This window comes from Ictalurus punctatus, chromosome 21, assembly GCF_001660625.3.
Source record: "Ictalurus punctatus breed USDA103 chromosome 21, Coco_2.0, whole genome shotgun sequence".
Classification (NCBI taxonomy): domain Eukaryota; kingdom Metazoa; phylum Chordata; class Actinopteri; order Siluriformes; family Ictaluridae; genus Ictalurus; species Ictalurus punctatus.
The window spans coordinates 496,499-520,810 of NC_030436.2; the positions used below are offsets into that span (position 1 = coordinate 496,499).

The 24,312-nt window shown below is 40.2% G+C and overlaps 1 protein-coding gene across 1 annotated transcript in view; it reads left to right on the forward strand.

Moving 5' to 3' along the window:
• Positions 1 to 24,312, forward strand: part of ccdc120b (coiled-coil domain containing 120b) — a 48,164-nt gene that overhangs the window by 1,504 nt on the left and 22,348 nt on the right. The window contains exons 2-4 of the mRNA XM_017496564.3: positions 10,412 to 10,514; positions 11,354 to 11,484; positions 12,308 to 12,415. Of these exons, the coding sequence (XP_017352053.1) occupies positions 10,466 to 10,514; positions 11,354 to 11,484; positions 12,308 to 12,415 (288 nt within the window). The 5' untranslated portion in view covers positions 10,412 to 10,465. The remainder of the gene's footprint in view (positions 1 to 10,411; positions 10,515 to 11,353; positions 11,485 to 12,307; positions 12,416 to 24,312) is intronic.

Below are 24,312 nucleotides of genomic sequence, written 5' to 3' on the forward strand. Positions count from 1 at the left end.
ACCAAAAACACAGTGAAAATGATAGTAGAAATATGTCGGGACCAGTTGACATAACCAAAAAAAAAAAAGTTAGGAATTTTCTAACTGCCTTATTGTGTTATTTTCTTAAAAACAACTTGTCTTTCTTCAGAAGCCGTTCTAAAAGCACTGACCAGCTGGCAAAATATCTTCAAGTTTGACCAGCTCAAACTGTCTTGTTAGCTAGTAGATTCTCAGACCAAACAGGATTATTCAGCAACGTTAGATAAAGTCTTTTCCAGAATGTGTAAATTTTTGTCCTCAAAACATCCTTGTCTATTAGTTTTAGGTACAGCTGGGTCCTGACCTGAGGAATCGTTTGAAATGCAATGTTCACTACATTAATGCTAAGCAAGTGTGTGGGTGTTTAGCAAGCTATTCATATTCCATTATTCTAACTGCTAAATTGTCCTCCCTGGCTATAGCTGGTCTAGATGGTGATATCCAAGATATCTAAAATCTGATATTAGCTAATATCAGATACCAAACTTGAGTAAATGTAAGTAATGATAACTAACAGTAAATTATGATGCATCCAAGTTCTTGTTGCTGTAAGTAGTCAGAAAACAAGTAACCTGACTAGCTAATCAGTCTTTTTAGAAATAGGCTGGTTATTAGCTAGTTAGCTATCTGATGATGTTAGCTAAGCTTATACAACACCTTATTTATCATAACTTCAAGGTTATCAATGTACAGTATCTGGCCCTAATGTGCCTAGCTTCTTTCATACATGTCTGCCCAGCTGAGATTCTAGTTAGCGTGATACCTCAAGAACAAGTGGTTTGATGTCTGTCGGATTTACACTGCCCTCCACTAATATTGGCACCCTTGGTAAATATGAGCAAAGAACGCTGTGAAAAATTGTCTTTATTGTTTAACCTTTTGATCTTTTGTTTAAAAAACAAAATCACAAAAATACTCTGCTCTCTTGGATATCAAACAATTGCAAACACAACAGATTATCCAAAAAAAACTTTGTGTGCAACAATTATTGGCACACCTATGAATTCATATGAGAAAAATATATTAAGTATATTCCCATTGATATTTTAACATTTTAGTACACCTGGGTGACTAGGAACAGGAAATTGAAAATATGAGGTCACACACAGGCCAGATTCCCTTAGTTATTCATAACAATGGGTAAGATCAAGCAATATAGCTGTGATGTGTGGCAAAAGGTTGTTGAGCTTCATAAAAATGTGAAGTGGCTATGAGAAAATAGCAAAAGCATTGAAAATGCCCATTTCCACCATAAGGCAATAATTACGAATTTACAGTCAACCGGAAATGTTACGAATCATCCTGGAAGAGGATGCGTGTCTATATTTTTTCAATGCACTGTGAAGATGATTCGAGTGACCAAAAAATCTCCAAGCTGGAGAATTGCAGAAGTTTGTTGTGTCTTGGGGTCAGAAAGTCTCAAAAACTGTAATCCAAAGTCAGATGCATCACCATAAGTTGTTTGGAAGGGTTTCAAGAAAAAAAGCCTCTACTCTCATCCAAAAACAAAGTCAAGCATCTTCAGTTTGCCAGACACTACTGGAACTTCAAATGGAATAGGGTTCTATGGTCAGATGAAACCAAAATAGAGCTTTTTGGCAATAAACACCAGAGGTGGTTTTGACGCACACAGACAGGTGTGCCATATGGAAAAGTACCTCATGACCACGGTTAAATATGGAGGTGGATCTTTAATGTTTTGGGGCTGTTTTTCTGCCAGGGGACCTGGACACTGTGTTAGAATACAGCAATCAAAATTATTCAACCCCCATTGCACATCACATTTAGTGTCAAAATTTACAGACTTTCAGCTGTTTGCAATGAACAAATCAAACAAAAGCAATTGAAATAGTTCAACACAATAAATGCTTCAAGTGGTTTCCCAAAAGTCAACTGAAAATACAATTTATAATGATTTATCCAGTTTCAAAATTATTCAGCCCCTTCATGGTAAGCATCCTTAGTACTTAATAGAGCACTCTTTTGCTGTTATGACCTCCTGCAAATGAAATGCAGAGCTTCTGGCAGCATTCCTGAGGAATCTTATCCCATTCCTCATGAGCAATGGCCTCCAGTTCAGTAATATTCCAGTTCATTAATATTCTTGGGTTTGCGTACTGCAACCATGTTTTTCAAATCCCACCAGAGATTTTCGATGGGGTTCAAGGCAGGTGACTGTGATGGCCCTGTAGAATCTTCCAGGACTACTTCTTCTTCAGGACTTTTGCTTGTGCTTTTGGGCAGTAGTGGTGTACGTCTTGGAATTCTGGCATAGAAACCTTCTTTGTTTAGTATGCGCCATACTGTGCTCACTAAAACCTCAGTGCCTGTTGCCATCAAGTCTTGAGGCAGGTCTTTTGCAGTCACTCGAGGGTTTTTCACAACCTGCCTTCTCAGAAATCTGCTTTCAGCCATTGATAGCTTCCTTTTTCTGCCCCGTCCAGGTATTTCACACATTTTCTACCCCTAGCCAGTTCAGGCATTTCATGTGTTCCAGCTCAAGCACACCTGCTGCAATTAATGAAGCCCTTGATTAGTTGTGCTGTTGTGAGGGATTCTGTTCGGGGTGTTGAATAATTTTGAAACTAGAGAAATCATTATAAGTTGAATTTGGGGAAACCACTTGAAGTATTCGTTGTGTTGAACTATTTCAATTGCTTTTGTTTGATTTGCTCATTGCAAACAGCTTGTTTGACAAACCTGATTTGCAATAGGGGTTGAATAATTTTGATTGCAACTGTACATAGCATCGTGGACAATTAAATATCAAAAGATATTAAATAAAAACCTGACTGCGTCTGCCATAAAGCTTAAAATGGACCATGATCCATAATATACATCAAAATCAACACAAAATGGTTTACTGACCACAAAATCAAGGTCCTGCCATGGCCATCCCAGTCCCCTGACTTGAAACCCATAGAAAACCTGTGGGGTGAACTGAAGAGTCCACTAGCATGGACCTCGAAATATGAAGGCTCTGGAGAGATTCTGTATGGAGGAACGCTCTCAGATCCCTTGCCATGTATTCTCCAACCTCATCAGGTGTAGGAGAAGACTCAGAGCTGTTATCCTAGAAAAGGGAGGTAACACAAAGTATTGACTAAAAGGGTGCCAATAATTGTTGCACACCTATATTTAACAATTTTTTAAATATATAAACTTGTGTTTTGTTTGCAATTGTTTGATATCCATGAGAGCAGAGTATTTTTGTGATTTTTTTTAAAGTTATTTTTTTAAACAAAATATCAAAAGGTTAAATAATGACAATTTTTCACAGACGTCTTTGCTCATATTTACTAAGGGTGCCAGTAGTAGTGGGGGGCACTGTATATGGAATTATTATTGTAACAAACAGATGAACTGGTTAGATTTTGGAATTGATCCAAACAAGGTCAAGGTCACAGCAAGATCAAATGTTTGAAATAGTTTTTCTTCTATAGCTTCCTTCCTGTTTGAAGTACAGTGCTGTTTTTTCTTCTGTTTTTCTGCATCTCTCATATGAAATAGTTTTAGATCTTCAAATGAAATATAACATAAATCAAAGGCAACCTGAGTAAATACAATACAGTATTTATTTATTTATTTATTTATTTCACTGAAAGAAAAAGTTATCCAATACTTGTCACTCATGTGAAAAACTAGTCCCCTTAAACATAAAATCTGGTTGTGCCACCTTTAGCAGCAACAACTGCAACCAAATGCTTCCAATAACTGTAGATCAATCTTACACTTACAGTGGGGGGAAATAAGCATTGAACATTTTTTCAGTAAATATATTTCCAATGAGGTTATTCAAATGAAATTTTCACCAGAAATCAGTATTAACTCAATAAATCCAGAAATATAAAGAATTCACAACATTAAAGTCCATAAATAAAGCTATGTGTAATAAAGCAGAATGACACGGGACATTTTTTTTTTGAACACGCTAAGAAAAAGCAGTTCTCCAAGGCAAGGAACCAGCTGAAATCTGTAAGTAATTATACCCCTATCTGTGTAAATTAATATCAGCTAGGTTAGTAAATTGATGGTCTATAAAAATTTTCGTTACCAAGGTGTCACACAAGAAACCTCATGATGGGTAAAAGCAAAGAGCCCTCCGAAGACCTTCACGACCTTATTGTTGTGAAACATATTGATGGAATCAGATACAGACGTATTTCAAAACATCTGAATCCTCCAGTAAGCACCACTGGTGCAAATGACGTACTATACACTTACACTAGCACTGTGTACTCTATCGTCTCGTGTATGAATTTTAGAAAGGTAGTATCGTCTCAAAGGGAACACGAGCATTTTTTTTACTAACCGGAAGTATAAGCTGTTTGCCAATCTGTAGTGCATGATGTCATAGGCACGTAATGTGATGCCGGTAGCTTTAGCAGATACCCAGAGTCACAGACAAAAAATTAATTCAACGTTTATTATGTCAACGTTACCTTTTATTCCCAAAATGACCTCAGTCATCATCAGACGGAGGCGAAATCGTCAAGTAAATGAGAATGTGTGTGACCTCCAAGTCCTCTAAAGCAGGGGGGCATTTTATATTAAACACCGCTGAGTTAGTGTAGCAGGGAGGCACGACATACATGAGCACTTATGTTTATATCCAAAATGCTCCACTGTGTGCAAAAGCTTGGGAAACTGGTGCAAGTTGCTTAAAAGATTTAGTTTAATTTAAGTTTATCATTTATATGCTGTATTTTCACACTTGCAGTGTAAATTCTGTTGTTTATTATAACGGAACTGATCTGTTAATAACAAGACCATGTTGCTCCTCACTCGCGGTATAGACGCGGTGATACACAGTGTAGCGTGAGTAAGATCTGTAATGTCTAATTAAAACATTATGGTCAAAAGTAAACACAAGTAAAACAGTATTCCTAAAGACAGTGAGTAACAGAAACCACAAGGTGCAGTGAAAGTGAGTTTTTATTATTCATTTAGGACTGTAGTTTAATTCTGTGCATTTTGTGCATCCATAAAAACTAATGCATAAATACTTATACATAATATAAACTTGTGTGTATATGTATGTATGTATATATGTGTGTGTGCATATATATGTGTATTTGTATATATTTATACACACAGTACACCCTCACATTTTTGTAAATATTTGATTATATCTTTTCATGTGACAACACTGAAGAAATGACACTTTGCTATAATGTAAAGTAGTGAGTGTACAGCTTGTGTAATAGTGTAAATTTGCTGTCCCCTCAAAATAACTCAACACACAGCCATTAATGTCTAAACCGCTGGCAACAAAAGTGAGTATACCCCTAAGTGAAAATGTCCAAATTGGCCACCATTATTTTCCAGCACTGCCTTCACCCTCTTGGGCATGGAGTTCACCAGAGCTTCACAGGTTGCCACTGGAGTCCTCTTCCACTCCTCCATGACGACATCACAGAGCTGGTGGATGTTAGAGACCTTGTGCTCCTCCACCTTCCGTTTGAGGATGCCCCACAGATGCTCAATAGGGTTTAGGCCTGGAGACATGCTTGGCCAGTGCTTCACCTTCACCCTCAGCTTCTTTAGCAAGGCAGTGGTCGTCTTGGAGGTGTGTTTGGGGTCGTTATCATGGTGGAATACTGCATAATGATCATGCTCTGCTTCAGTATGTCACAGTAATGTTGGTATTCATGGTTCCCTCAATGAACTGTAGCTCCCCAGTGCCGGCAGCACTCATGCATCCCCAGACCATGACACTCCTACCACCATGCTTGACTGTTGCTAAGACACGCTTGTTTTTATACTCCTCAGCTGGTTGCCGCCACACACGCTTGACACCATCTAAACCAAATAAGTTTATCTTGGTCTCATCAGACCACAGGACATGGTTCCAGTAATCCTTAGTAATCCTTAGTCTGCTTGTCTTCATCAAACTGTTTGTGGGCTTTCTTGTGCATCATCTTTAGAAGAGGCTTCCTTCTGGGACGACAGCCATGCAGACCAGTTTGATGCAGTGTGCGGCGTATGGTCTGAGCACTGACAGGCCGACCCCCCACCCCTTCAACCTCTGCAGCAATGCTGGCAGCACTCATAGGTATATTTCCCAAAGACAACCTCTGGATATGATGCTGAGGATGTGCACTCAACTTCTTTGGTGGACCATGGCGAGGCCTGTTCTGAGTGGAACCAGTCCTGTTAAACCGCTGTATGGTCTTGGCCACCGTGCTGCAGCTCAGTGTCAGGGTCTTGGCAATCTTCTTATAGCCTAGGCCACCTTTATGTAGAGCAAAAATTCTTTTTATCAGATCCTCAGAGAGTTCTTTGCCATGAGGTGCCATGTTGAACTTCCAGTGACCAGTATGAGGGAATGTGAGAGCGATGACACCAAATTTAACACACCTGCTCCCCATTCACACCTGAGACCTTGTAACACTAACCAGTCACATGACACCGGGGAGGGAAAATGGCTAATCGGGCCCAATTTGGACATTTTCACTTAGGGGTGTACTTTTGTTGCCAGCGGTTTAGTCATTAATGGCTGTGTGTTGAGCTTTATATATATATATATATATATATATATATATATATATATATATATATATATATATATATATATAAAATATTTACAAAAATGTGAGGGGTGTACTCACTTTTGTGAGATACTGTATATATGTATGTGTGTTTTTATTTATATATATATATATATATATATATATACACACACACATATATATCTTATATATGTATATATATATGTATATATATATATATGTGTGTGTGTATGTATATATATATATATATATATATATATATATATATATATATATATATACACACACACACATATATATATATATATATATATATATATATATATATATATATATATATATATATATATATACATATATAACATATATATGTGTGTGTATATATATATATATATATATATATATATATATATATATATATATATATATATATATATATGTATAGATATATATGTATATATGTATATATGTATATGTATATGTATATTAGGGATGCACCGAATGTTCGGCAACTGAAATTATTCGGCCGAAAATAGCAAAAATAAGTGAAAATGCAGAACAAATTTGACCGAACAATGACGTGTTTGATGATGCAACCAGAGTGAGACGCGCAAATGTCACGACCCTGATGAGGGGGCGCGCGCTTGCTAGGTGCTACGAGCTACGTGCTCTTTGGATGTTTACTTTTTTGTTTCTGTTCCGGAGTATTCTGTCACGTCGCGAGACGTAAGGGAGTAGAGTACGGAAGCTGGTAAAGATGTATTAATTTAAGGGCAGGCAGACAAATCCAAAAAACATAGTCAAGACAGGCAAAGGTTTCGGGCGAGCGGCAAACTGGCATAAACGGAGCAAAGCGGGAAGTCGCGATCACAGAAAACAGGGTCAAAACACAAAACAAGAAACATGAACTATTACTGTGGACTGGGAGTGGAAAAACCAGCGGGGACTAAATGAACTAATCTATAGTTTAAACTAACTAAATCTATCAAGGAACAGAACATTAACAATGTATCTAACTATACTATATCTACTATAATACTCCGCGAGGTGTACAGGGACGCGAGCGGTATATATCCCCAATATAATCAGCCGAATAGAACCATTTTTTGCACTCTTGTCAATGCACTTTTTAATGCACTTTTTTGTTGTAGGCTTCATATTGTTCCATTCTTTCAGCAGTCAGTTATAGTCCTAACATCGACAATTCAAGGGGGGCTCAAAGATGACCACATCAAAATATTTTTAATTTACTCATTTATTTATTTAAAGTTATATTGTGCCTTGTTGGTAGCCTATGCCTGCTGGAATGAAAAAAAAAATGTTCACTGTTAAATAAATATTTTGAAATTATAGATTTGTAATAGATTTTTTTCTTTGAAAAGCAAGACAAAATAGTAAAAAGGCCATTTTGACTATTTAATTTATGCAATGGCGAAAAAAAATGTTGGCCATGTGAGCGACTGTTCTCTTTGGCAGGCCACATTCTGCAGAAGAAGAGGTCATCTCTATCATCTGAAAATGTGAACAAGCTAGTCTGCCTGAGCAACTGGTTGAAAGAAGAGTAGACTGTATGATTGGTTGACAGGAGGCATGTTGCACAGATGCACACTGACTGAAGGAATTATCTTTAACCAAGAATGTAGAAACTGTCACTCTGTCTCTTCACAGACATTGTAACAGTCAGTTTGTGGATTTTATTTTAAATAAATGAAAAAGATACTTAAAGTTTGTCCCTATGCAGTTCAATCAAGTAATCGAAAAAATAATAGTTGGTTGCAGCCCTACTACACACCATGTTTGGAGAAGAAATGTCACTGCACATCACCCTTAAAACACTACACCAACAGTGAAGTTTGGAGGTGAAGCATCATGGTGTGGGGCTGATTTTCATTTTGTCATTATATGACTTCATATAACTGAAGGAACGATGAATGGAGCCCTTTACCGGGAGATTCTTGAGGAGAATCTGCTGCATCCACCAGGATGATGAAGATGAGACGTGGGTGGAGCTTCCAGCAGTACAACGATCCTAAGCATACAGCAAAGGAAACTCTCTATTGGTTTCAGAGAAAACATCAAGGTGTTAGAATGGCCCAGTCAATCACCTGACTCGAATCCAACTGAACAAGATTTAAAGACCATATGTTTAGAAAAATTGGTCAAAATCACACCTGAATACTGCGGAACATTAATTTCTTCATACAGGAAGCGTCTTGAAGCTGTGATTATAAACAAGGTCTTCTCCAGTAAGTATTAAATAAATTTGTTAGCGTGTTCAATACATTTTCCCGTGTCATTCCACATTATTACGCATAACTTCATTTATGAACGTTAATGTTTTGATTTAGTTATATGTGTGGATTTCTTGAGTTAATACCAAAGTCTGGTGGAAATTTCATGTGAAAAGCCTTATTGGAAATATGTTTACTGAAAATTTTTTTGACATTCAATACTTACTTCCCCCCTATACTTCTCGGACTAGGACTTAATCCTGTGCTTTGGATCATTGTCTTGCTGCATAATCCAGTTGCGTGTGAGTTTCAACTTAGAGTGAGGACCAGAAATTCTCCTTTAGGACTTTCTGATAGACAGCAGAATTCATGTTTCCCTCTATTACTGCAAGTTGCCCAGGCTCTGAATGAGCAAAGCATCCCCACACGATCACACTGTCACCACCATACTCGACCGTGGGTATGATGTTCATTTTGTGGAATTCTGTGTTTGGTTTACGCCAGATGTAATGGGACCACTGTCTTGCAAACAGTTCCACTTTTGACTCCTCAATCCACAGAACATTCTCCCAAAAGGTTTGAGGATCATTAAGGTGTGTTTTTGCTAAATTCAGACGAGCCTTAACGTTATTCTTGGTTAGAAGTGTTTTTTGGCTTGCCACTCTTCCATGGATTCCTTTTTTGCCCAGTGTCTTTATGATAATGAAGTCATAAATAGTGACCTTTAGTTCATTGTAACTTGCTGAATGAGTAGTTGCTGTACTCTTGGAAGGTCGGCCACTTCTGGGAAAGTTCACAATTTGCCGAGTTTTTTCATTTGGAGACAATGGCTCTCACTGTGGTTATTTGGAGTCCCAGAGTGATGTATTTCAATCTCCTTCTTCCTCATTCCCAACTTCTTCCCCAATTTCTTTCAACTTTGTCATAGTGTGTTACTGGGTAAGATCTTTTAACAAACTTCTTGCTGTTGAAAAAGTTCTATTTAACTGTTGATCTGATTGAATAGTGTTTGTAGTAATCAGGTCTGGTTGCGTCTAGTCCAGCTGAACAGCATTTTGAATGCAGTTTCATAGATTTGGGGAATTAGTAACTACTGGGCAAGTACATTTTCACACAGGCCCAGTTGGTATTGGATAGCATTTTTGCTAAATTAAATAACTGTTCAATTTAAAAAACTGAATTTTGTGTTTACTCAGGTTGCCTTTGTTTTATCTTAGATTTTGTTTTAATTTCTGAAAAAAATTGTATGAGATACACAAAAACAGAAGAAATCGAATACTTTTCACAGCACTGTATATTACAGGGATATTTTAGGCATACAGTGACAGTAAGGACTAGATTTGTTGTCAGTGGAGGCATCTCTGTCAATGCTGTTGGTGCAGCGATAAGAAAAAGCAAATAAAGAACATGACCTACAGCAAAGATAAAGAGATAAGACCAGCTGTCCTCTCAAATGCCTCCAGGTCAAATTCTAAAATAACTCCAATACATAAAAATGTCATTGATATGCATGTTGTCTGTAGTTTGTATACAGTTATAATTTTTTATCAAGGTTCATGATCCAGTGGCATAATAAGAAATTTTAAGGTTTTTTTTGTGTCCTACCAAACCAACAACCATCTTTAAGATCTACCATTGATCTTTTAGGATGTAAGGCTTGAGAATGCTCTATCATTGGCATGGCACTGTGACCCACATCCTATGGAGGTCAAAGGACATTGGATCACTACCATGGGTTTAGCTGTACCCGGTGAGTAGGGGTGTAAAGATACGATTGTGTCTTAATGCAATACATTTTCGATACTGCAAAAATAAGCATTGCTTGAATGTGTCTTATGTATTTACATAAAATGGGTTATTAATCTCTCTTGCCAGGCTTTCATTAAGATGATTCTGTTCGGTATCTGAAGCATGGGGTGATTATTTTACATTCTGCTCTTAGGTAGTTGTGTTGAGTCATATGCAGCTCTTTGTAGCTCAAGCAGATTTTTGAATCCTTGTTGTACACTATGCTGAGTGGTCTCATATGTGCAGCTATGAACTTTCCAATTGCTGGCTGATTTACTTTAACCCAGATTAAATCAGCATGTTAAGCCTGTCTGAATACAGCAGAGAGAGATGTGTGTGGGTGTGTTGCTCCGTGCTTACGTCTAGTTCTGACAGAAAGGTTGGGTCACCGGCCATCATTGTCTCACCTACTGGGAAGTCAAAGTTCTCCCAAAACCAGAACTTAAAGATTTGGGGATTTCTTCCAGTTCCTTTTTTCACCATGTCTGTGTTGTTTGTTTGTTTATTATTATTTTTTAAAGCTAATTGAGAGCCTAATATGAAGCAAAACAGTACAATGCACCATATCATTACAGCCATACCAGTGAGAGACCCACTTTTATTCTTGAGGGGTTTGTTCCCTTTATGAGCTTGATGTAAGATGAAGGACCCCCAAGATACTATATGGGAAACATCCTTTTAATTGGATATTGGTTTTTGCTTTGGACAAAAAAGCTTTATATACATATTGATTGTATAGTTTTCATGTTTATACTGTTGTGAGTTTGTCCTTTTTCCTAAGTGCAGTATGTTCCTCTGCAGAATTCCAGGGCTGCCAGAACAGCAAGCTGCAGGCTGAGAGGATCTCTGATCTGCAGGAAAAGAGGAGAAGTCTGCAGACTCTCTTAAGCAGCAGACAAAAGGAACTACAAGAAGTGTGTCTGCTGGAGGCAGTATGTCACTTTTAGATTATAACTCTGGAAATACATACAGAACAGCCTTAACATTAAAAGCACCTGCCTAATAGAGGATAGGTCCCTCTTCTGCCGCCAAAATAGTTCTGACCCGTTGAGGCATGACTCCACAAGACCTCTGAAGGTGTGTTGTGCAATCTGGCACCAAGACATTAGCAGCAGATCCTTTAAGTCATATAAGTTGCAAGGTGGGGCCTCCATGGACCGGACTTGTTTGTCCAACACATCCCACAGATGCTTGATCTGGGAATCTGGAGGTCAAGTCAACACCGTGAACTATTTGTCATGTTCCTCAAACCATTCCTGAACAATATTTGCATTGTGGCAGAGCTCATTATCCTGCTGAAGAGCATATCCCGCTCATCCTTAGCATTATCCTGCTCATTAGAGAATACTGTTGCCATGAAAGGGTGTACTTGGTCTGCAACAATATTTAGGTAGGTGGTACAAGCCAAAGTAATATCCACATGAATGCAGTGACCCAAGGTTTCTCAGCATAACATTGTCCAGAGCCTCCACTATAACATAGCCCCCACTAGCTTGCTTTCTACACATAGTGTGTCTTGGTGCCATCTCTTCCCCAGGTAAGCGATTCTGTGATGACTTGCTTACTAAACAAAATTATAAACAAAGAAGCACACTGTTCTCATTTGGAAAATACACTGAAAAAGGAAAGTATCAGATATGCACTTTGACAGTCTATTATTTACTTTATTATTACTATTCTTCTTCTTCTTCTCTTAGTAGTAGTAGTAGTAGTTAATAATAATAATAATAATAATAATAATAATTGTGTTTGCAGGAACTGACAGGGAAACTTCCATGTGAATTTCCTCTGGAAGTTGGTGAACAGCCCCCGATTGTTCAACGCAGAGCTGGAAAGGCATTAAATGCCACTTCAAAGGTAGAGGTAAGTGAATGAATAACTGCTAATTACCGCTTATCTTAAACAGGGTCATGGGGGAGCCTGGAGCCTATCCCAGGGAACTCGTGGCACGAGGTGGGGGGCACCCTGACCATCCAGGGTGTCCTCCGCCTTGTGTCATGTGGTGCCAACCCCAGGCAGGGCACAATCACACACACATTAACACACCACACACAGTTTGGAAATGCCAGCAGTGCATGTCTTTGGCCTAGGGGAGGAAACCGGAGTACCTTGTGCATGCAAAGACCTCATGCTAACATATATTTAGTGAGGTTCAGTGTCAACTTCTAATTTGTAAATGTGAAGGAGAGGTGAAGACATAGATCTTTATAAGCTTGTTAACCATTCAATTGAGTAGAGGCACCATAAAGCATTGACCAGTAAGGGTAGTCTTGGGGAGGAAGGATATTCAAAGATATTGAGAGACAATTACATGCTTTTTTTTTTTTTATTTTTATTTTTTTAGGTTATTTATATAATTTTGCACATTTTATTTTTCTAGCATATCAGCCTCAAAACAATGGAAAAAAAATAGCCGTTTCCCTGTGTGAAGCACATGGGGTCCAGGATCACCTGGGCACAGTGTCGATTTTTTTTTTTTCTCCATTTTCATGTCACACCTTTTTTTTCACCTCATTTAATTCACATGTAATTCAAAAATTCTAATAATTTGTCTTTAGATTTTGACCTTTTCAGGGACTGTTACATGGCTAAATATTTGTATTGGCATAGAAGTGATTCCATTCCTGCCTTTCTGCCTTTTCTTTAACCGTAGTAATCATTTTGTGCACGTGACCTTTATTGAGATTTTGTGGGCCCCACTAAATGCATATGAGCTGTGATGGGAACACACAAAGTAACGACATTGATTATCTTGTTACAATGGCACCTGTGAAGATCTGTTATATATTAGGCAGCAAGTGAACAGTCAGCTGTCTTTGTTGAAGTTGATGTGCTGGAAGCAGGAAAAATAGGCAAGTGTAAGGATTTGAGTGACTTTGACAAGGCCAAATTGTGATGACTAGATGACTGGGTCAGAGCATCTCCAAAATGTTGTGGGGTATTCCCAGTATCCAGTAGTTGGTACCTACCAAAAGTGGTCAAAAGAAGGACAATCAGTGAACACGCACCTGGGTTATGGGTGCCTAAGGCTCATATGCAGAGCTTGGTTGGCTGTGTCTTCAGTCTCAGGCATGAGCAGAACTTGGTTGTCCCTGTCGGCAGACTCGGGCTTCAGCAGAACTTGGTTGTCCCTGTCGGCAGACTCGGGCTTGAGCAGAAGTTGGTTGTCCTTGTCAGCATTCTCAGGCATGAGCAGAACTTGGTCGTCCTTGTCAGCAGTCCTGGGTGTGAGCAGAACTTGGTTGGTCGTGACATCGATCTCAGACTGGAACGTGGCATGCGAGGTTACCTCGTCGACCTTTAGCTGGAACTTGGCCTGGTCGGTCGCCTCATCGACCTCAGACAGGAACTTGGCTTGAGAGGTCGCCTCTTCGACCTCGGACAGGTACTTGGCTTGAGAGGTCGCCTCTTCGACCTCGGACAGGAACTTGGCTTGAGAGGTCGCCTCTTCAACCTCGGACAGGAAATTGGCTTGAGAGGTCACCTCGTTGACCTCTAGCAGGAACTTGACTTTATACTGGGCATGAGACCGCCTTGTGAGTCTCATGCTGGAGCTCTGGGGATGAGACCGCCTCGTGTGTCTCATGCTGGAGCTCTGCAGGTGAGACCGACTTGTGGATCTCAAGCTGTAGCTCGAGAGCAGAGGTCACCACGTTGACCTCTGGCAGGAACTCTGCAGTGGAAACCACCTCGCAGATCTCAGGTTGGAGCTCAGGAGCAGAGGTCACCACATTGACCTCTGGCTAGAGCTCTGTATATGAGACCACTTTATGGGTCTCATACTGGAGCTCTGGGGAGGAGGTCGCCACGTTGACCTCTGGCTGGAACTCAGCAGGTGAGACCACCTCATGGTCCTCAGGTTCGAGCTCTGGAGCTGAGACTACCACGTGAGTCTCAGGTTGGAGCTCTGGAGAGGAGGTCACCACGTTGACCTCCAGCTGGCGTGCCGCAGGTGCTCTCTTGTGGAGCCTTTTGTGAGCACACCAGCTCCTCTTGAAACATCCCTGAGAGCAGAAATATGAACCATGGATCCCAAGTTTCCTGCATGTGGGACATTGTAGCTGGGCTTCTTTACAGCAGCCCTTGGTGTTGCAGGTCTGTGTCACCCCCACCATTGCCCTGTCGGCCTGGGGCTGAAGCTGGGCTGTGGAGACCCTCCTGTCGGCCATCTCCCTCTCGTAATATGAGGTGAAAGTCTAAGAGGGTTCATCATTTAGACTGGGCCTTCCTAACACTTTTTCAAGGTCAGGTTTGTGCCCTGGATGTCTGAACATCTGAACTAAATGTTTAACTGACTGGCTTACTTGGCTAAGCTCGCCGGCCCCCCTAATAATCAGGAACTCAGCCCAACTGCGGGCTGGGCCAGTGAGTCGAGACAACATGAATCCCAGCCACTGCTCCTCTCTGGGCTTGGGGTCTTTCAGGCTTGTGAAATAAAACTGGCATTGGAGTATATAGCTTTCAGAATATACCTCAAAGCCATCAAGCTCCATTGGCTACTCATTATACATCTGCTTTATTAATTCCTTACACCCCAAATCGCAGACTGCGCTCCTCACAGTGTAATCTGTTAACTGTTCTACAAACACACTTAAAATCTATGGGTGATGGGGCTTTCTCTGTCTCTGCTCCTTCCCTTTGGAACTCTCTTCCTCCTGAACTAAGGGAAGCTCAGACCTTTGGCATTTTTAAAGTTCAACTCAAGACACACTTTTTTAAACCTGCATTTGACTACTGATGTTTACTTTTATTAATGTTATTCTTATTAACTTTTATAATGTTTTATTTTTTCTGTGTACTGCTTATTTTGTATACAGCGCTTTGAGAAGCTGCTTTTAAAGGCACTCTGTAAAATAAAGATTATTATTATTATTATTATTATTATTATTATTATTATCGAAGGAAGCAGGTACTGCCAGGGGGAACCACTGGGGAAAACGCACAGAATCAAAGGCTGGTATAGAGATCCCAGCAAGTGCAGGTTAAGGCAGTTTAATCAACAAAGTCCAAAGGATCAGGCAGAAATCAATAAACAAAGACAGGCAGAGGTCAGGCGATCAGGCAAAAACACACAAAACTAGGCAGGGCAGAGGATCGAGGTCAACAGAGTAAACAAAGGTCAATGATCACAAAAGCAAACACGATAAGGCTTGGACGTACAACAGAGACTGTTGTGGGTCAGTGGGTTTTTTGAATGGGATTTTGGTTAAACCCTGAAACTTATTTTCACAGACTTTAGTCTGTGGTGAACAAAAGCTCAATATTTTCACGTTTTATTCTACGACATAAAATACGCCAGTAAAACTCCACTCATGAAGTTTTAAAAGCTTTTATGTGTATTGAAAAAGGCGGTTGCTAACAGTCATGTAATGAGGGTTTAGGACGATTGCAAGTGCAGATAAGAGTTTTATTGAAGAGAGGCAGACAAATCCAAAACGTGAGACAATAGCCAAAAACAAGCAAAAGGTCAGGGGTTCGGCAAATGGGCGTAAACAAGAATCAAACAACGAGGTCGAGAACAGGATCAAAACGATGAGACCTGAAACTATGAGCAAATGAAAACTCGCGCAATACTTCGTGTCGAACAATGAGACACGAGGGGTTTAAATGACAAATGTAATTAAGGGTGAACACAAAACAACTGAGACTAATGATGACACAGAAGGGAACAACCAGTGACAATACAGGACAGAACAGAAATACAGAACAGACAGGACAGAAATCATAACAAATGCACATGTAGAAAGTAAACAAAGTCAATGTCACTAAAAAACGGAGCATGCTTCGCTTCAGGTTTCAGAGTGCTCCAGTGCTTGCGTGAGGGTAAATCGTGACACTAACAAGTTGCTAAATGGGACTACAGAGGTTGTCTGGAACATTAAACGTCATCACGCCGAACAGGAGAAAACTTTTCAGATAAACTGGTTCAGGTCTCCTGTGCATGATGCAAAAACATGAATGAAGATTCACCCACAGAGTAAATCTCTATTATTGAAAAAAAAAATTAAATCAAGTTTGGAAAAATTGGTAATGTACTCACTTTTTTTTTGCCAGTGGTTTAGACATTAATGGCTGTGTGTTTGAGTTATTTTGAGGGGGCAGAAAATTTACACTGTTACACAAGCTGTACACTCACTACTTTACATTGTAGCAAAGTGTCATTTCTTCAGTGTTGTCATATTAAAAGATATAATCAAATATTTACAAAATGTGAGGGGTGTACTCACTTTTGTGAGATACTGTGTGTGTATATATGTATGTATGTGTGTGTGTGTGTGTGTGTGTGTGTGTGTGTGTGTGTGTGTGTGTGTATATATATATATATAATATTCTGCTCTGGAAGTCTATGGCAGCCCATAGAACCACTTGCGGGAAAGTTATGAAATTTGGCACACAGTTAGAGGACAGGCTGGTCTGTTAAGACTGCAAATTTGGAGTCTCTAACTCAATCCCTCTAGCACCACCAACTATCCAAATTTGCACTCATTTTTATTTTTATAACTTTTGGAGCGTGAATCCTAGAAACAAAATATTTTTTTCCTCTGAATCCTTTGCTCATTCCATTTGAATTATCTGGAAAACATACTTTTTCAAACTCGTCCTAGGCCGTTTGTCTGATTTGCACGAAAAATGGCATGCATCATTTAGAGATACATATGACAAACTTGGTATGTGTCTTTGGCACCATGCCCTGAAGGTATTTGAAAAGTTTCAGGGCAGTGCTACCTTCTGGTCAAAATTTATAATGAAACTTAAAAAAATGCTAATTGCTTTTGATTAATTTTGCCTATTGTAAAGAAACTGGTCTTATTCCATTCCTTTGATCACGCTGAGAACAGAGATACTAATTTTGGCATAGTCAGCCAAACTTCCTGTCTGCCTTTTTTGATTCCTTTTGCCTATTTTCATGAGACTGTTTTTAGGAATCTATCCTTGGTTCATGCTAAGAACAACTGTCATAATTCAGCCATGATCGAGCAAACTTCCTGTCTGCCATTTTGTCAGGTTTTGAAAATCTACTTCTTTGAACTCCTCCAAGATTTTCACCTCCTAGATTTTCACCAAAATGGAAACATTTCTTCACAGCATGCCAACCAAAAATTATGGAATGCAAGTTGATTAGTCAAAATAATGTGGAAACGAATTTGATCGACAGCGTGCCAAAATGGACATGAGGCTATATCTCTGTAAGGCTTTAGTTGATTTTATCAGTATCAGTGATGGAAATTAACCTTTCCATTAAGGGATGATATCTGCCCCCTAGGGCTGCACGATTATGGCCAAAATGATAATCACGATTAATTTTGTCAATATGGAGTTTGCGATTATTTATCATGATTATTAATTGATTTTAAGGACAACATATTTTGATTCCACTTTCATGTTTAAATAAACAAACCGCTGCTTTAACCTCCATGTTGTGCTACATTCCCGCTAATGTACAAATCTTTCCATCAAATTAGACTGGCCGTTAAAGTGCATCATCTCATAGAAGCAAAATATAAATAAAACCCAAAATACAGGAAAATCAACCAAATGAAAATATGAAATCAAATATAATATGCACCCAAATGAAAACAATTCACACCTATGCAGAAAAGGCAATAACAGTGTTTACAGGAGGAGAGACGCAGCCAAATCACCCATTATCTACAAAGTTTTTTCCTGTTCGGCGTGATGACATTTAATGTCCCCGACAATGTCTGCGGTCCCATTTAACAACTTGTTAATGTCATGATTTCACCTTGCGCAGAGAGCTGGAGCTCGCAGAGCGCTCTAAAACCAGAAGCGAAGCTCACTGCGTGAGCTTGATTTGCGCTTGATTTGATATACAGCAGAGTTTTCTATTATCATGTTCATGTAATCGTGAGCAGTCAAAATTGTAATCGAGATCAATATTCAATTAATTGTGCAGCCCTCTTGCCCCCTTAAATTTATTTCCAGGGCTTTTTTTTCTTCTTCTTTTTTTATTTTTTATTTATTTATTTAAAAAAATTATTATTATTATTTTTTACCTTTTCTAAGGGCAGTTTTTTTCTAGCCTTAGTAAATGTATGCATCATCTTTCATGTCCAGTTCTTAAACTTGATCAACAAATTCATTTAGAATAATAAGACACTTTAGGGCTGTTACCAATCAAATGAAATCACTATCAAGAAAATACATCTTTTCACTGCAGAGGTGGCACAGAAGCTGTATCTGAATTGTGTGGGTTCCCTGAGAAGGGAACGAGACCTTGCGTTAGCTGAACGCTGTGGTAAGCGCCCTCGTGTGTGACCGGTACCTGAAGCTTGTATAACATCATGCCTATTTATAGGTCTGCCGTGATCAGGTGACGTGGCAATTAAGCGCGTCACGTGATATATAAACAACACCTGTGAACCGTGCCGTCAGCCTCTATTATCTGAAGTGAAGAAGCAATTCACAGGCATGTGCCAGTATGACAAAGCTACGCAACATGGTTACATGCGTAACCCAGATGTTCCCTTTCAACGTCGTTGCATTAGCCGAATGCTGTGGGAATGAGAATACCCACTCCGTCATACTGAGGGTACAGCCTGTTCAAAAAGATCTGAGCCTCACTGCAAGACACTCAAGCCTGAGGGTCACTGCAAGACACTCAAGCCTGGGCCAGAATGTATATAGACCACCCCACCACAGCACACACATCCTGTAAGGATACCCCTTTGGACAAAGCCTTCGAGGAGGCGACCCCCATAGTGGAATGAGCACTTACGCCCAGAGGCGTAATAAGACCGCACGCCTCATAAGCGATAGAGATTGCTTCAACTATCCCTTTAGAGATGCGCTGCTTCAGCACTGCGTCGCCGCCCAAGCTGACCAGCAGCTGCTCTGATTTATGCCACTGGCCGGAGCGGTGGATGTAAGTACAGAGAGCCCTTACTGGACACCGTCAGTTCAATTTCTCTTTCCATATGAGGAACGGAGGAGGGCAGAAAGCGTGCAACACTACTGGCTGGGCAGCAGATGTAGGCACTTTAGGAATATTACCCTACCTAGGATACAGGAAGACCTTTGCTAATCCAGGGGTGAAGTCAAGGCAGGAAGGGGCAACAGAGAGCTTGTAGCTCTCCTTCTCACTTGAGAGATGCCAGCAGAAGAGCTACCTTTAGTGTCAGAAGCCTCTCAGAGGCTGTAGCGAGCTTAGACTGTGGCGCTTTGAACACAGACACACAGGAGGCCACTTAGGTGCAGAACGTAGAGAGTTTTTTTTCAGCAGTGTGGGTGAGAAAAAGGTGTGGTGAGGTGAGGTGCTCAGCGGTTGGTGAGGTACTTGGGGGTTGGTGTCCTACCCGGGGTCGTAGAAGGCGTGATGGGGTCTCCCAGAGAAGTTGAGGTCCTGTTTGGCGGTCAGGGAGCTCTGGGGAAGCAGGCATGGAGCAAAATCTTCTGCTGTGTCTGTATTCTCTGTGAAAAATAGAAAACAGAACGTTGGCATGATTTCGCAGACCATCTCTCCCTTTGTTAGAGGAGTTTGTTTCTTAGCCCTTTTATATGCTCCCGCTGGCTGTTGGATGGTGGAGAGCTGCTGTTGAATGTTCGTCTCCAACAAGTTCTGCAGCATGGGATCCATTTGTTTCTGGCTGGGCGGGTCTGTGATCAATCCCGTATCCTCCACCACTGTAACAAGCTTCGACTGTGACGCTTTGAACACAGACACACAGGAGGCCACTTAGGTGCAGAACATGGAGAGTTTTATTCAGCAGTGTGGGTGTGTGGATGAGAAAAATGTGTGGTGGGGTGAGGTGCTTAGAGGTTGGCATCATCCTCAGGGTTGTAGAGGGTCTCGCAGAGAAGTTAGGAAGTTAGGACCATAGAAAGGTCCCAGGAAGGTATGCATGGTCGGCTGGGGGTGATGAATCAGCCCTCCGGCTTGAGACTGTAGATCCCTGCGGATGGTAATCTCAGAAGGAGTGCCGTCTCTGAGAACCATATTTGAGTTGGCCAATAAGGTGCTGCTAGCAGCAGACATAGACAGAGTATGGCTAAAACTTTTGAAAGAAATGAGATATTTTCACTAAATTTGGGGTACATATGTATGGGCTCAATTTGAGGATGGATGTAAAAAACATTAGAGTGAGACCAGTTGGTGACGCTATAGCAGAACAAAACATGAAATTGACAGTAAATGTGGAACCATTGGTCCAAAAGTCTTGATAAATAAATCTTACATAAATTATCCTTGTCCAAGGTCCAATCAGCATATACGAGGACATTTGTGAATCTTGAAAAACATGGCTACCATTGGTCAAGCAATGTTCAGCAGCTATTAGACAAGCTTAATGAAGGCCGATATTTCTTAAAATTCTCTTGGATATTCTTTGATTTTGGTGCTTATAGGATTGCACAATATTCAGTAATATCTTTTATTGTCTTTAAAGGCCCTAAACGGCTTGAACTTCAATAATTGCTGCTTGCAGCTATATTTTTATTATTATTCTGCTTCTCCTCTGTGCTTTAGGGATTGTGATGAAACTTGGATTGTGTCATCAGCATTAGGCCAGGAGGTTAGCTGCAGCATTTCGGAATCGCACCAACAATTGGTCACAAGATATGAAAAAAGCACATTTTTGTTTATAACTTCTGAACAGTTTGTCATAAAACAATCAAATTGGTCTCATAAGTTTCAGGGTGGCATACTTAGTCCAACTATATGAAAAATTCCTATTCAGCCATTTTCGATGTCAGCAATTTTGAAATTAGTCAAAAATAAAATGCATAATTTTTTTTGTTACATTTTACAGCATAAAATGCTGTATTTTACGAGATACATGGCATACCATTGCGAAACTCAGTATGTGTCTTTAGAACGATGAAGGGACTCAAAGTTTCAGGACAAAAATTATAATGTTATTTCTAAAAATACTAATAGCTATTGACTCCTTTTGCCTACTGTCATGAGATAGTATTTTTAAATGTTTTGAAAACCTATTATTTAGAACTCCTTCTAGACCGTTTATCCGATTTGCACGAAAATTGGCTTGCATCATCTAGATGCACTCATGTTAAAAACTTATTCACAGAATTTTGATAAACCATGCCTACCAGTCAGAAGAAGGTACCATCATGGTACCTGAGCAGTTTCATAACATACTGACCACATAGTGGATAAAATTTAGTTATAATTTAGCACACTGATTGGGGAGGGTCCTTAGACCATTATGAACAATTTTGTGCCAAGGGCTGCCAAACCCACCATCAGGTCAAATTTGGGCCGAAGTTGGAAGTACGTTTATGGTCATAACATTTGAACTGTGTGGCTTTAAATTTAAATTTCTGCCATCTTGGATTTTGTCCATAACAATTATTTCACTACTGTTCCTACTAATTTTGTCCAAATTTGGCAGACATCATCTGTCATGGAATAAGGGCGATCACACACGTGTATAGCAATGACAACTTTACTTCCGTACCAACATTCACTTTCTCTAAACTCGGCGCATGTGTAGTATTTCAACCACTCGCATACATGACACCTCCCCATTTTTTCTAGGACTTCACATTAACACAAGAATACAGAAAATTTACCAAAGTTAAATTTTCTCTAAGCATGAAAGATCAGTTACATGTTTACTTTGAAATAATGCATAACAGCACTACTTCTGTGAACATACACTTCAGTTCAAGTATGCAAACTGTATAACACAGATGAATGGACACAGATTATTCTCTCCTTTTTTTCTCTAGGTTCAGCATTTAACAGTCCCTTTTATGGTATAAAGAACCTCAAACAATTTACAAATTCAGTCTCAGCACAGGCTTACTCATTCTCCTTGAGTGATTTACTTTGGCACTCTGATGAGGTGGCACCTGTAAGGTCACTCTGTGTTGGTGTCCCTTGTGTATGTGTAGGTGCACTTAGTCCACTGACATCCCTAAGATCTATGCATTCAGGACCTACTGTACTTTCCTGTTACTGAAGGAGTTAGCTCCTTTTGAAGGTGATGACAGTTTCTCCTAATCAGTTTCCCTTCTGGTATTTCCACAACATAAAACCTTGCATAGAAAAATAATTGTGAATAGTTACTTTCTTGGTTCCGGTCTTCTGTTTGTCTACTCTGATGCGTACAGCATCTCCTTGATTTAAACCTGGCAAATTTCTTAATCCATTTCAGAGATTGTAGAGGAATGCTTGTTTATCTTTTGCCAGGGCATCTGCCTTTCTGACTTTTCCATCCTCAGGCCAGGCCGGTTTCAAGTTCTCTTCCATTGTAGGGAGTGTGGTTCTGATTCACCTCCTCATGAGCAATTCTGCTTGGCTGAAATGCATGGACACTGATGAAGTGGCTCTGTAAGACATAAGAGCTAACAGGGGATCCTCCTGTCTCAAAATATTCTTGGCTACCTGTATGACCATCACTGCATGGCCATTACTCTGTGGGAAGTGTGGGCTTGAGGTAACATGAACAAAGTCATATTTGTAACAAAAGTCTCAGAATTCTTTGCTAGGATACTGTGGGCCATTGTCACTTCTCAACTTATTTACAATCCCAAAACCAGTAAAAGTGGCTTTGAGTTTTCCAATCAGAATTTCGATATATCTGGAGTAGTAGTCTGATATTACCAGATAACTGCATTTATTGTGTTCACACAGGTCTACTCCAATTTTCTCCCAGGGCCTACAGGGTAACTCACTCGGATTCAATGGTTGTGTCACGAGCTCCCCTTTAGACAGAGTTGCAGCCTGCCACGCGCTTTGAGTACCGGAGGGCACGCGTGCACGAGCAAGGTGCGCGAATTCTCAGCGAGCACAAGTTCTTCAAATGCTGACAACTGTGACATTGTTTACTGCAGACACGTGTTTGTTTTGTTTCTGTTCTGTCTCCTCCCTGTTCTGGCATTGGTTGTGGTTCGAGGGCGTGTCTTCGGTGTTTTCAGCTGTCAGCACTCAACGCTGATTATGTTTTCTATATATTCTGTGCGCCACCCAGTACATGGCGTGGAGTATTGGTATAGTTAGATACGTTAGTTACCTTGATAGTTAGTTAGTTAATTAGTTAGTTCATAGTGCCCAGTGTAGATGAGCATTGCTAATCACTTAGCTCTCACCTCTCGTTTCTTGTTTTCGCAATTCTTGTTTCATGTTCCATGTGTATGACCTTGTTTCTCGTTTCCTCGTTGTGATTTCTGCTTAGTCCAGTTACTTGTCATAGCTTCATGTTTCGTGTTTTGACCCTGTTTTCTGCGACTTCAATTCCTTCCTAACCCTGTATATGCCTGTTTGCCGATCGCCCGACCCACTGCCTGTTTTTGAGGACGTGTCTGTTTCACGTTTTGGATTTATCTGCCTGCCTCTTCAATAAAGCTCTTAACTGCAATTGCTTCTGCCTCCATTCCCAATTCGTGACAGAATACTCCACCGCAACATAGAAGCAGCAGGAACACATGGAGAAGTCTGGCTACCATACAAATCAGTCCAGTTTCCCCAGAGGACTGCCACCAAACTCTCGTTGGAGACTTATGGGTTGGAGAGCCACCCGTTGTTGTTCTTTTTCCACAGCCAGGTGTACTTCGCTAGCCTGGCGCATCCCAAGCCTGAGAAGAAACCGTGGCTTGGGTTCTTAGTGTCCCGGTTTTATGGCCCGGCCTATGACTGGGTGGAGCAGCTGATACATACAGGGTCCAGTGCCCTCAATGACATCATTCAATTTGCTGAACTTTTTCTGCAGAAGTTTGCGCAGCCAGTGCAACTAAACAGCCTGGATGTACTAGAGAGAGGAATCAATGTGACGAACAAG